The sequence below is a fragment of the Pundamilia nyererei genome, unplaced genomic scaffold (assembly GCF_000239375.1).
Source record: "Pundamilia nyererei isolate P.nyererei 1_Seehausen unplaced genomic scaffold, PunNye1.0 scaffold00043, whole genome shotgun sequence".
NCBI classification, from domain to species: domain Eukaryota; kingdom Metazoa; phylum Chordata; class Actinopteri; order Cichliformes; family Cichlidae; genus Pundamilia; species Pundamilia nyererei.
Genome location: NW_005187444.1, coordinates 3,011,454 through 3,022,474, shown reverse-complemented (window position 1 = coordinate 3,022,474; position 11,021 = coordinate 3,011,454). Strand labels below are relative to the sequence as shown.

The window sequence follows — 11,021 nt, the reverse complement described above, 5'->3', positions numbered from 1 at the left end:
TTAGCTGAAATACATAGACTGCATAGTGACCACAGTTTTTATTTAGTTATTTATTTTTTGCTTGATTGAAAAATAGAAAACTAAATAACTTCGCACTGCAACATTAGCTGTAAAGGCAGTGTAACAGTGTTTGGATTTCTGTGATCACCTGAGGTACGCCTTCATTATTCTCTTCAGATGTTTTGTCTGGCATCCTTCTTTTCAGTTTTCACATGTGCTGAGTTTTCATCTTGATTCCAATCAGTTCATTTTAAAATTCTGTGTAGTGGAGCTGAATGCCGCTGCAACCTATTAGCACTGTGTTAGAAGGCTGATAATGAACCAAAGTTCCTGTGTAGGCACACTCCTGAAATAGCAGCCTGCAAAGCTCTGTCACATCCTGTGCATTGCTAATTACTGTAATTACCAAGTGTTACACTGTTGTCAAGTGTCACCGTGTTCCTGCATGTTCAAGTAAGTCATTTTTTGGCTTTTCTCTCCACAGGAGTGCTGAGCGGCCAGACGTCACCCAGCAGTGTGTGTCTTGAAAGGTTGGACACCGCTCAGGTTCTGCAGCTCTGCATCCGGTACCAGGACCACCTACACCAGTGTGCTGAGGCTGTGGCTTTCGACCAGAATGCTCTTGTAAAGAGGATCAAAGAGGTAAGACTGTTTTTAAGTCCTTAAATAACTATATTAACTACATGGGATGTAAACATATTTTGTACCAGTACCATAAGCACTGCTGGCTGTTGTCACAGGCTGGCTGCTCTCTCTACAAGGGCAGATTTTTACTCCAGATGCTCTTTGTGACGCAGCACCAAAGGGATTTCCGTCTCCTCCCAGGACTGAGCCGTTTATCTCTTGCTTGTTGGGTGCATGTGTAAACCACTACACTATGGAGCCACTCACAAAGACCACAAACATGTTTAAATAAACTCAAAATATCCCAATTAAATATACAATATACAGTTAGATGGAACAAGTCTGCAGGGTGTGCACTTGCTAAATGGTAGGTGTGGAGGGTGTAAAACAGAAAGCACTAAGAAAAGGTCAGGGAGAAGACCAGGTGAGGAGAATGAGGCCATTCTGCAGATTTGACCTATAGCCATATAATCTCCATTAACTCAGTTGTGGGTGGGAATGGTCTGTTTTACTTAGAAAGTTTCCTAACTGAGAGAAGTGACTCAAATGTCCACAGGGCAGCTGTATTAAGAGCTGGACAGATTCCCTAAATACTCGGGAAAGGAGCCTCTGTGCTTTCTTTATTACCTCCTTTAACTAAAGACACAGTGGAATGTTCTTAATGAATAGATAAACAGTAATGCTGAACCACAATTCAGTGCAAGCACACAGCTGCTCACAAAAACAATAAACATGTACAAGTCTTTGCATTAAAATAAAATTGGGCCTCCTTATCAATCTAAAATTGTTACATATCGTAGAAGAAAAATGAAAAGAATATAAATAAATAATCAAATTAAAAGGACATTTTGGTTTTTTTCACCTCTGTTTACTCTGTTTTTCTGCAGATGGACATGTCGGTGGAAACCTTGTTCAGTATAATGCAGGAACGCCAGAAACGGTATGCCAAGTACGCCGAGCAGATCCAGAAGGTCAACGAGATGTCCATGATCCTGAGACGCATCCAGATGGGAATCGACCAGACGGTGCCGCTGATGGAGCGCCTCAACAACATGCTGCCTGAGAGTGAACGCCTGGAGCCCTTCAGCATGAGGCCTGATGGGGAATCTGCCACCAAGTAGACTCTTGAAAATAAACACAGCTGCTTCCTACCTGAGTCTCCGTGCAACTCTCCATCCAGGAGGAACAGCAGCTCTGTCCAGCTGGAGAGAATCTAAGACTTGTAACATTTAAAGAGGCCTGCAGCTTGGCTGTGTGCGATTGCAGCTGCTTGGGTTCGTTCTCCAAGTCACAAACAATTATGTGTATTCTTTTATTTATTGCAGCCGGGTTTGCTGAACACACATGCCAGTAATCAATAGATCAGCAAATACATTTTCACACCTGCAAGCTATCCTGATCAATAACCTTCTGGGTGCATTCATAGGTACACGTGACACGTGACCCAAGGGAATCAAGCTGGGAGTTGTTGAGATGTTTTGCATGTTTTAAAGATTCTGATATGAATGTGAGCAACATAAAAACATCTAAAGCTGCTGATCTGGAGGTTTGTGGACAGCCTCCTAACACTTGCCACCTGCTCCATAATTTGTGATGCGTTAGTTTTGGATCGTTACAAATGTGTGTTTGTAATCATGATGTTTGAGTTACTTTGTCATCATATCCCATCCCGGAAGTGCTTGTGTGCATTCTTTGCAATGTTAAAATTTCATTTTGGGATATAAAGAGCAAAAAGAAGTATTATTGCATAATGAGCATTGAAATTGTGCAGTGGAAGTAAAATCAGAACTCTTGTGTACTTGGGTTTTTGTGGGAAGGGAGACTTTAAATGGATGCTTTTGCTTGAGCAGCTGTGACAAGCCTGTTCACAATCAAAATATGTGAAAAATAGAAAGTTTGGACTGTATATAGACGCTGATAGCTCAGGTTTCGTAAGGAAGGATAAAAACACGTAAATTGAGGTGGACACAAAACATTTGGATTCTGACTTCTGTTACAAAAAAGGCTTTCAGATCACTGCACCAAATGTCAGCATTAACTTTGACTGTTGGTCTGCACACCAAAGGTTTACATGCTGACCTGTTAATAAGCAGAAATGTAATAACAGTTTGCTATATTTTGATCTCTTTGGGGAAATTGATCAGGTTAACTTGATGGCTTCATCTACTGAGTAGTTGCCATGTTTGCTACCCTTACAGGGGATGGATTTGGGATTTTATGTGGTTTCATGTTCACTGCCTCTATTCTTTTTAAGAAGAGAAAGCAGAGAAAAAAGCTGTCAAGAAGACGTGCCCGTGTAACATGCTCTCAACAATCTATTTTCTTTTAGGTAGAAAATAGACACTTTTTCTCTTCTTGATGCATCACTGACCTTTGTGTGTGTGTAAATGCCAGTAAAACTAATTTAGAAATTGGCTTTAAGGTGGCCCTGAACACTTTGCAGCAGCTGTAGTGAGGACATGTTGGTCCACTAGGTGGTGCATGTATAACACATTTCACTGGCTGAGTGTCTCATTGCCCATAAACAGCTGTTTGAGTGTGGATGTTAGGACTTGAGAGTGAATGATTGTTAGCTTGTACATGCTCACTGTCACTGTAAAAATAAATAAAACAGCTTTCTCCTGCGAGGCCACCTGTTTTTATTTTTCATTCCTTGTGTCAGAGCTTCATTTGTGGTTAGAACAGAGTTTATAACACACTGATTTATGTCATATCCTTTTTAACAGTGATGGATGCTCATGTCTAACAGCAATGAAAACCTCAAGTTAAGATTAAAGCTTAGCTGCCCTCACTGTGCAGCCCTAGTGTTTTATTTACCCTGATCAACATTTGTAGTGCTTTAGAGCGATAGCATTACTTGAATCTGTTAATCACTTTTTAAAAGGGAATGTGAAATTGTCTTAATAATTTCGAAGTTTGTTGTGTCTGATAGTAAATCGACTGTACTGAAGACTGCTGATAAATTACATTAAGCACTTAAAGACACCACTTTGGACTCTGTCTGTTTTTCACAACTTTAATTTAATTTTTTACATTTAATCAATGATAATCCTAATCCTGCATGGGCAGGAAAGCATTAGGCAAAATAATGAATTAAGTGTTGTGAAGGCAGGAACTTCAATAATAATAATAATAAAAAACAAAACATATGTTACACCAATCACTAACAGAGCCTGTGGCATAAATGCTCAATCGACCAGCTTTAATGGATGCTACTTCTTTCCTGTGTTTTAATATCTGACTTTTAATCTTCTTTATTGTATAAAAAAATCTCAGAAACAATAACAGCTTCCAGTAACCTGCTGCTTTGGAGATTTTTGATTAGTGCTGTTTCAATTTTGAGCTGGACCAAAGCTAGTGGGCGAGTGTACCCATTTCCTGTTTATATTTCTCTGAGGAAGAGAAAACATTTCTAGGAAAATGGGCAAAAGTCTGGTAATTTAGGCTCTAAGCTCACGCATTTTACCTGGGTGAAAATGCATTAATGTCAGAAATGAAAAGAGATTGGCCTGACTGCTTCGAGCTTATGAGAAGGCAAAAGTAACTCACATAGCCACTTGTTACAACTGAGGTATGCAGATGGGCTACAACAGCAGAAGACCACACTGTGTGCCACTCCTGTTAGCTAAGAACAGGAAACTGAGGCTACTTTTCACACAGTCTCACAAAAATAGAAGACTAGAAATACATTGCCTGGTTTCCAAAAGTTGATTCTGTTCATCTGGACGTAACGTTTTCAGTGGGAGAAACGTTTCGTCACTCACCCAAGTGACTTCTTCAGTCTGGTTTAATTTAATGAGTCTTGATTTCTGCTGCAACATTTGGATGGTAGGGTCAGAAATGTGCATAAATGTGGTGGTGATTTCTTGGCTCTCTTTGGCCACCAACTGAGCATCAATGAAACGTCACGGCCTACATGAGTATTGTTGCTGACCATGTCCAATGCCACAAAACTCAGTTAATCTCAAACTGGTTTCTTAGACATAATAATGACCTTACTGTATGCAAAGGATGTCCACAGTCAACAGATCTCAATCCCACAGAGCACCTTTGGGATGTGGTGGAACGGGCGATTCACATCGTTGATGTGCAGCCACAAATCTGTGTGCTGTCATGTTAACATAGATCGAAATCTCTGAGGAATGTTTCCAGCATCTTGTTGGATCTGTGCCGCACAGAATTAAGTCAGGTCTGAAGGCAAAAGAGGATCCAACCAGATACTTGCAAGGTATACCCAATAAAGTGGCTGGTGAGTGGACAGAATGTACACTGTTACAGTGGCAGTGCCCACATTCAATCCCAAATAATGACATAAAAATATTTGCAAGGAAACTCCGTGAGCCTTAGACTACAGGCTGCCCCAAACAGTTTTCCCCACTGCCAGACCTGTATGGTAAAAACACTGATTCTCTAACAGTCGAACACAGATGGGTGCATTAGAGAGCATCTTGCCCAAGGGTACCACAGCGGAAAGATGGAAGCAGGAATTCAGTTCAAATCAGTTTTATTTATATAGCGCCAAATTGCAACAACAGTTGCCTCAAGGTGAAGATGAAGATCCTAAATAAAGAGAAAACAGCCAAAACTCCATCAATCATAAGACTCAGTATTAGCACTTTGGTGACAGTGGAAAGTGAAAAATATCCCTTTTATCAGGAAGAAACCGCAGGCAGAACCAGGCTTCTGTTTATGAGCTGCAGCCAATCTAAAGAAAGATCAGAGTAACTCAAACTGCTTTTTTTCTGATAGTGAAAATCAAGGTTGAATAATAAGATAAACAGGGATTATTACAAACTTTAAATTACGACAAACTACTCTGGTAGAGTCCAAGAATAAAAATAAAGACTTTGAAATGAGAATAACAGGTTCTCTTTAGCACATGTCTGACAGTAGTTGAAGAGCATACTAAGAACAATTTCCTGACACTGTTCCTGTGTTTTGATATGGCTGTCAGCTTACTGTATTTTGTATTGACTGTGCATGTATTGTACTAAATTTTAATATGTATTTCTACTACTAAAGCATGAAAAATAGAAAGGAACAAATCTGTTGGCGCCCTTGGCTGGTCCTCAGAGTTACATAGGGTGCTGTGGTATCAACTTGCAGCTTCCTTCGTGTGTGCTTGGATGAGCAACATCACAGAAGCCTGGAAGCCTGGTGATTCCCACTGGGGTTTACACCACATACGGACCAAACTTAAAGACTAAATCAGAATCAGTGATTAAAGGATGTTGCCTCAGAAAAAGCTCGCTGCTAATGGCGAGTGGCTGGTGGTCGGGTTTTTTTTTCTTCCCCCCTTGAGCCAGTGTGGTCTGATTAGAGTTCTTGTGTATGTTGTTGAATTTTTCATCAGCGTATAAACACCCCAAACTCAATTACACCTACAAAAGGATCCTCCTCTGGCTGAATTGCTTTGAGGTGCAGAATTAGCGCAGTTCGTTGACATATGGTACATAAGGCAGAGACAACTTTTCTGTTTGAATTTAAAGTAGAACTCCTTTGATATGTTATCGCCTTTCATGTGTAAATTCAAATGGGTTAAAAAATGTCTTAAATGGCCGTGGGGGTATTGTTTGAACATTGGAACAGAAATGGAAATTGTCATTGCATTTATGCAGCAAGGAGGTGTAAAAGTTCCTCCAAGTCTTTGTAATGAAGAGCAGCTACCGACGCTCAGAGCTGGATATTAACGCCACAAGATGATACAATACGATCTGCCACCAGGAAATTCATTCTCTGAAATGAAAGAGAAATCCAATTTCCTCTGTATACTTCTCATTTGAATATAAATCAAAGGCTGGTTTGCTGCCTTTTTCCTTCCTGTTTTACCCACTTAAAATTAGAAACATAAAAATAAGTCCAGGCCTCTTATCCCCATCATCTCTCAGGTCAAAAATACGAACCGGCACTGGTTGTTTTTCTGCAATAAGAGTGGAAATTTGCCAGATAATTGTTATGTTTTATGTCTCTGTGCTCATTTAAAGAAGAAAATAATTCACAGAGTTCAGATAATTATGTGAATGACAGAAGTCATTTTATTTATCTTTCATATCTGCTTCCAACTTCTGATTGTGATTAAACCCCAGAAAATGACAAAAAAAAATCAAAATCAAAATGACCAGAACTATAAATTAATTTATTTTCCAAAAAGTAAATAATAAAATAACTTTTTTAGTCCAGAGTGAAGATTGTTTTCTGTGACTGGAAACTGAATGTGCCATTTTGATGTTGGTTGCACAAGACATGAAGTAAAAGTACAGAAGCTTCCTTGGAATCTAAGACATGCATTTTCCCCTCGTAATTCCTATCCAAAGAAATAAAATAATACTGAGCTGATCAGCTGAGACTGAAAACAGTAACTGTGCAACTAATAGGAACAATTTTGTCTGTCTATTATTTTGAACAGTTAAAAATTGACTGATTATTTGATAACTAAAAAACAATATATTTGTTTGACATACTTGGGTCTGGGACCTAGCAGAGCATTTCTTCTCCACCCACCAACAGGTCCCAGCAGATGCCTGCACCTCCACGAGGACCTGCCAGAAGTTTTCCTTTCTCTCTGAGCAGACTGTGTGATTGTTGGGGTTTCCTCTCTAATATTGTAGCATCATTACTCTGCAAAATAAAACTGAGTCAGCTGTTGTTGTGAATTGGTGCTATCTAAATAAAAGTAAACTGAAGTCAGCTGAACAAGCTGCTTCAGAGGAATCTTTGTTATTTTTTAAAATGCCTTATTATTTAAACCTTTGGCCATATTTAGTATAAGGGTCCCATTGTAAACAATATATGACTGAATATAAAGAAAGACATGGCAGGTCTGCTTGGAGATGACTGTGAGATTTTTTTTCTACAAAAAAATCATCGTCTTATCAGGTTGAAGCCATGTGGCCCAGAACTGTTGTAAATATTGTACCTGTGAGTAGTTTGAGGAAAAGCAAAGGTTGTTTTTAGACGATTGCCTGTATTGAATGTATAGACTTTCATTCTGAAGAATCAACCTACATGGTTTAAAAAGAAACTTGTAGGCAGTCCCCTCCAGTGATAGACACCCAGTGGATCCTCCCTCTTGAGTTGCAGCCAAACATTTCTGGTGTAGTAGAAAGACGAATTGTGCCTCAGACCAGATTTATCCGGGGACATCTAATAAAGCCCTTTGTTGCTTCATTGCACATTTGTGCTATGAAGGACACAGAGCTGCAACAGGAGACGACATGTTTTGTCATTCACTGCTGTAGCTGCGTTCAGAAGGACATGCGCATGTTAATGAACACATTCACTCTGCTGCTGTTTAATCTCTGAAATACACGCTTAGCTGTTTGGATCTGATCTCTCAGTTCGTAAAGGAGTAATGAGCAGTAGGTGAGTAACATTAGAACCTCCTGTGACAAATATTTACCTATAGACCGCTGAAAGGGTGAATATCTTATTAAAGTTGTTTTTCTGATTATCCTGTGTAGAAGCAGTGTTGTATCTACAGTCTAATTAGTTGTCCCAGTGACTGTTATGTCTGACCAAAGGTATTTGAGTGTACTGGTAATGGTGGATCAAAATGTTTGCTTGGATGTGCGTCACACATTCTGATGATTGAAGAAATCTCTAAATGGTTCTCCATCTGGTCACCCAGTCAACATTAGAACTGAATGGTGTACTGTAATTTCATTTTAACAGGAAGATATAGAATATCAACCGAAAATCCAAAAAAAACCACATCACTGTTTTTGGCAAACACAGTGGTAAGATCCTAGAAAGCTGATATTCTGTTTATCTGGATGTTGTGTTTCCTGTGGGAGAAACACTGAAAATGCAACATCCAGATGAACGGAATCAACTTTCTGGGATTTGCTTACCTGAGTAATTGAGCATGAATCGAGACAGTAGTAAAATGCTTCTTGTAGTTGTTCATCAGGTTTGCACACATCTCAGGCAGAGCGTTCTCATTCTCAGTGCATAACATACCAACGATTTGTCACGTCCCGAGGCGTCTCATAGTAACGTGAAAGGTACCCTTCAGCGTCCTTATGATACGCTGCAGATTCTCAGTTGAATGCAATAGGACGCCGCTCGCAGTGGTAACACACCCTCAGCCATCTATTCCAGCCCTAACCTTAACCTTAACCTTAACCTTAACCCTATCAGATAGTGTTTTCCAAAGCCATTCATGATCAGAGTGTAAAACACATTTACATGTATGGATTCCAAACGGCTCTCATTTCTCACTCTTAACTACCTGAAGCCTTTCATTGAACTACCAAATAAACACATTGCTACTCTCTTTATGTCAGACATGTGGCGACACTTCTGCTATGATTTTATTCGTATTTAACAAAATAAAAAAGCAGGCATAAGTGTACACATTAGTTTTTGACTGCTAGTGAAAACTTACAAATAACTCGCTCACTGAACTAACACAGCCAATCCCTCAACGTGTTTGTACTCTGTGCTCATATTGCCTTCATATTAAATACGTTTTTTGCTTTTTAAATAAATTAGTTTAACATTGCACTCAACAACAAACAAATCCTCCCCACTTCAAGGGCCATTGCATTATATTTCTTCAAGTCAATATACGGGGCACAAGTAGGGGTGACGTGGGCCACAAGTGGCCCCCAGGCTGCTAGTTTGAAACCCCTGCTCTAAATCCTTTAAGTTTCTCGGCTGCTGCTTTGCAACTCGAAGCTTCAGCTCCCTCCATGGATTTATTTGGACTGAAGTCTACAGACTGGCTAGGCCAATCCTTGACCTTTATGCATTTCTTCAGTCACTTCTCTGTTGCCTTGGTGGTATGTTTTGGGTCACTATTATGAAGGAAGACCCATCTACGACCTCTCCAATGTTGTGGCTAAGGGAAGGAGGCTCTCATCCAAGATTTTACAGTACATGGCCCTGTCAATTGGTCCCTCAATGTAGTGATGTTGTCCTGTACCCTTAAGAGAAAAACAGTCCCAAAACATAATGTTTCCACCGCTGTGCTTGGCTGCAGGAATGGTGGTCTTTAGATCATACTCAACATTTCTCTTTTTCCAAGAGTGCTGTCACATCTTGAGCAGGGGGGCAGGACTCAAAAGCTAAACTCACGTCTACAGATTTGAAAGGTTTATTCTCGGGCAATATTAATTACACAAGATTTAGCAGAAGGTATATTCAGAGGAAGAGAAGGCAAGGGGGGAAATCCACAAATCCAATGAGAAACTAAACAACTCTCTCTCAACACAATATACTCACTATACACAAGGGATGGAACATCAGGGAAGACCTGTGCACAGGGAAACACACAATTATCAATTACCAATAAGGTAAGTTGATGATCCAGCAAAGAATGACTGTCAGCCACACCTTAAGAAGGAGCCTTCTCGTTTTTTGCCACTGAACATCATCTAGATCTTCAATGGCAAACTTAAGCCTGACCTCTGCAGGTGTGCCTTATCCACATAATAAGTTATGATTAGGAGTATCTATAATTGATTGATGGGTTGATTGTAATCTATGCATCACTTGGACACACAGCCAATCTGCAGGAACCAGAATTCACTCAGTGACATGTAATTCAGTTTATAACATTTACATAAAAGTGTTTTTATCTGGATTTTTGGTTGATATTCTGTGTCTCGCCATTAAAATGAAACTATCATAAAAATCAGAGACTGTTCAGTTTTTCCTTTTTTTTTTAAAGTGAGTAAACTTACAAATTCAGCAGAGAATTAAATCATAATTTTCCCGCACTGTAAGTGCCAAACTCTTTACCCTAAACCAAATTTTACCTTTAACCGTTCTACCAAATATTGAAGCTCAACTAGTCATAAACAACATTTCACAATTACATAAAATCTTATTATTTTTTTCATTTTTTTGTCTTTGTTAGTTGGTTCTCTTTCTCCACCTTTAGGACTTTGGTTGATGGAGCAACTTTTTAAAATTCTCACCAAATAGCACACTGAGCTAATTCCTGTTTACTCAGTGAATTCTCCTGAGATTTCAAGGTCTCACTATTCCCAAGTAGGCAGCGTGGCAAAGGAAGGCTTCTGTAGTGAAGTGTGAGATGCAGTGAAATGTGAAAAAAGCACACACAGATTTAACACAGCCTCACTCCCAGTGCATTCAGTGCATTCTACAGCTGTACTCACAGGACTGATAGAGGTAATTGTATGAAATCTTTTTTTTTTAAAGGACTCAAAAGCAAAGTATTAACTCAGCCTACTTTTTTCAACCATACATCCAGCTGCCACAGAATAAGCTCGATATTATTGCTAGATTCCCAGCTTTGAGAACCCTGGGTAGAACTAGAAACTTCTGTCATCTTGAATACTCTGCAAAGCTTGCTGCCACTGTGATCCAACTTCTGATAAACAGAAGAGGATGGATGGATGGATGGATGGATGGATGGATGGATGGATGGA

At 39.6% G+C, this 11,021-nt stretch overlaps 1 protein-coding gene across 1 annotated transcript in view; it reads left to right on the top strand.

Moving 5' to 3' along the window:
* Positions 1-3,393, top strand: part of borcs5 (BLOC-1 related complex subunit 5) — a 5,797-nt gene extending 2,404 nt beyond the window's left edge. Inside the window, exons 3-4 of the mRNA XM_005731531.2 lie at positions 485-642; positions 1,512-3,393. Coding sequence (XP_005731588.1) covers positions 485-642; positions 1,512-1,745 — 392 coding nt within the window. The 3' untranslated portion in view covers positions 1,746-3,393. The remainder of the gene's footprint in view (positions 1-484; positions 643-1,511) is intronic.
* Positions 3,394-11,021: the final 7,628 nt, after the last annotated feature.